Source organism: Octopus bimaculoides, chromosome 2 (assembly GCF_001194135.2).
Source record: "Octopus bimaculoides isolate UCB-OBI-ISO-001 chromosome 2, ASM119413v2, whole genome shotgun sequence".
Classification (NCBI taxonomy): Eukaryota; Metazoa; Mollusca; class Cephalopoda; order Octopoda; family Octopodidae; genus Octopus; species Octopus bimaculoides.
Genome location: NC_068982.1, coordinates 28,368,597 through 28,370,299, shown reverse-complemented (window position 1 = coordinate 28,370,299; position 1,703 = coordinate 28,368,597). Strand labels below are relative to the sequence as shown.

Sequence of the window (1,703 nt, the reverse complement as noted above, 5' to 3'; positions counted from 1 at the left end):
CTATATTATCGTATTTTAATACAATGTCATTATAACAAGAAATCTCACGTTTTCTTGATCCCCAATAGGTTTTGGCAGCAGCTTAAACTACGTTTCTGCGTTGGTAGCCGTGAGTCAAATTTTTCCCGCAAACATAAAAATGGCTCTCACAATTTCCACAATAGGATTTCCTGTTGGAATAATGACATTCCCTATTTTAATTACTCTAAGCGTAGATACATATGGCTGGCGTGGAGCATTTTGGTTGATGAGTGCTGTTTTGTTGAACTCGTGTGTCTTTACGTTACTCATAACGCCTTTAGATGCTAATATGAATAATAAGACCTCATGCAAATTATCAGCAGAAAAAAATGTTTGGTTTCACTTATCAATATTCAGGTAAGTCTACTTTCAAGCATTGTTTCGTTACTTTTCTACTGTTACTTAGATTAAACTTCCTTTGGTAACTATTACAATTTAGGTTAAATTATTAATACTATAAAACAATACCGAAATTTGGATGTTTCCATTTGGTGACGTCAAACATTGATCTTCAGAGAATGGGAGTAGAGAATGGGAATAGAAAGTAATTGAATAAAAGTTTAAAAACATAACATCAAAATAGGAAACACTGAACTAAGAAAACGAAAAGCATCACCATAATTAGTCAGCCCTTTTCAAGTATCCTTAGTATTCATTATTACAATTGCCTCTGCTCTTTTAAAATTATAAATTTGTGCAGTTGTCATTTAACCCTCTTCGATGTTCTTGCTTCGCCTTTAAATACTCTGTCTAGAAATGCAACCCATGTCGCTGTAGTTTATTTCATGGTCAATTACGGAGAGATTAAGCACAAATAATCTTACATAGTTCTGGCTATCTTCCAGTTTAGAAGAGCTTAAACATCTATGGAATATCATTCCTTTACGGACATAAAAAATTGTTGAAATTTGTAGGTCTTTTTTGCTATTGTTTTTTGTTTGTTTTGGAGGGGTTTTTTTGTTTCTTTGCTGTCACATGAAGACTTGTACTTCACCTAGGATCATTAAAGGGATGATACAAGAATTTGAACTCTGATAGAAAAAAAAACAAAGGAAATGTGGTGGAAGAAAAGGGGAAGAAAATCCTTAATTACTGAACTGTTAGGAACTTTCATAAAGTTTACACGTGGATTCTGACACACAGTACTTGATTCCAGATAAAATTAAAGAAATTCGTCAAAGATGCAGTTCAGTTAAAAGAATTATTTAACATCAGTTATACAAAGACCAGTTCGATATTCTAAATTAAAGAGTGTGCAATAAAATAAAAAAGAAAGAAGATTAAGATAAACTTAGTTATATGACACTCGGCGTTTCAGTCAATGGCTTAAAAACGCTGTTTACATTATGGAGCTTTATAAAGAAATGTGGTCGCAACAAATATTTGCTTACACAAAAAGTTAGTCTCATAGTTATAAGCTAAACAATATCCAGGATAATTCACATGGAATTAATAGAAAGCCATATGTACATTGATACTTTTGTCAATTGAATTGACTGTCTTAATCCAGTGTTGTACTTATAGCACCAGATTATAAGTCGGTGGTTTCTTATGGCAATGTGGAGGCGCAATGGCCCAGTGGTTAGGGCAGCGGACTCGCAGTCATAGGATCGCGGTTTCGATTCCCAGACCGGGCGTTGTGAGTGTTTATTGAGCGAAGACACCTAAAAGCACCACGAGGC

At 34.2% G+C, this 1,703-nt stretch overlaps 1 protein-coding gene across 2 annotated transcripts in view; it reads left to right on the top strand.

Moving 5' to 3' along the window:
* Window positions 1-1,703, top strand: part of LOC106872734 (monocarboxylate transporter 4-like) — a 21,264-nt gene that overhangs the window by 10,465 nt on the left and 9,096 nt on the right. For both annotated transcript variants that reach the window (XM_014919816.2, XM_052976017.1), the window contains exon 4: window positions 69-378. In XM_014919816.2, coding sequence (XP_014775302.2) covers window positions 69-378 — 310 coding nt within the window. The remainder of the gene's footprint in view (window positions 1-68; window positions 379-1,703) is intronic.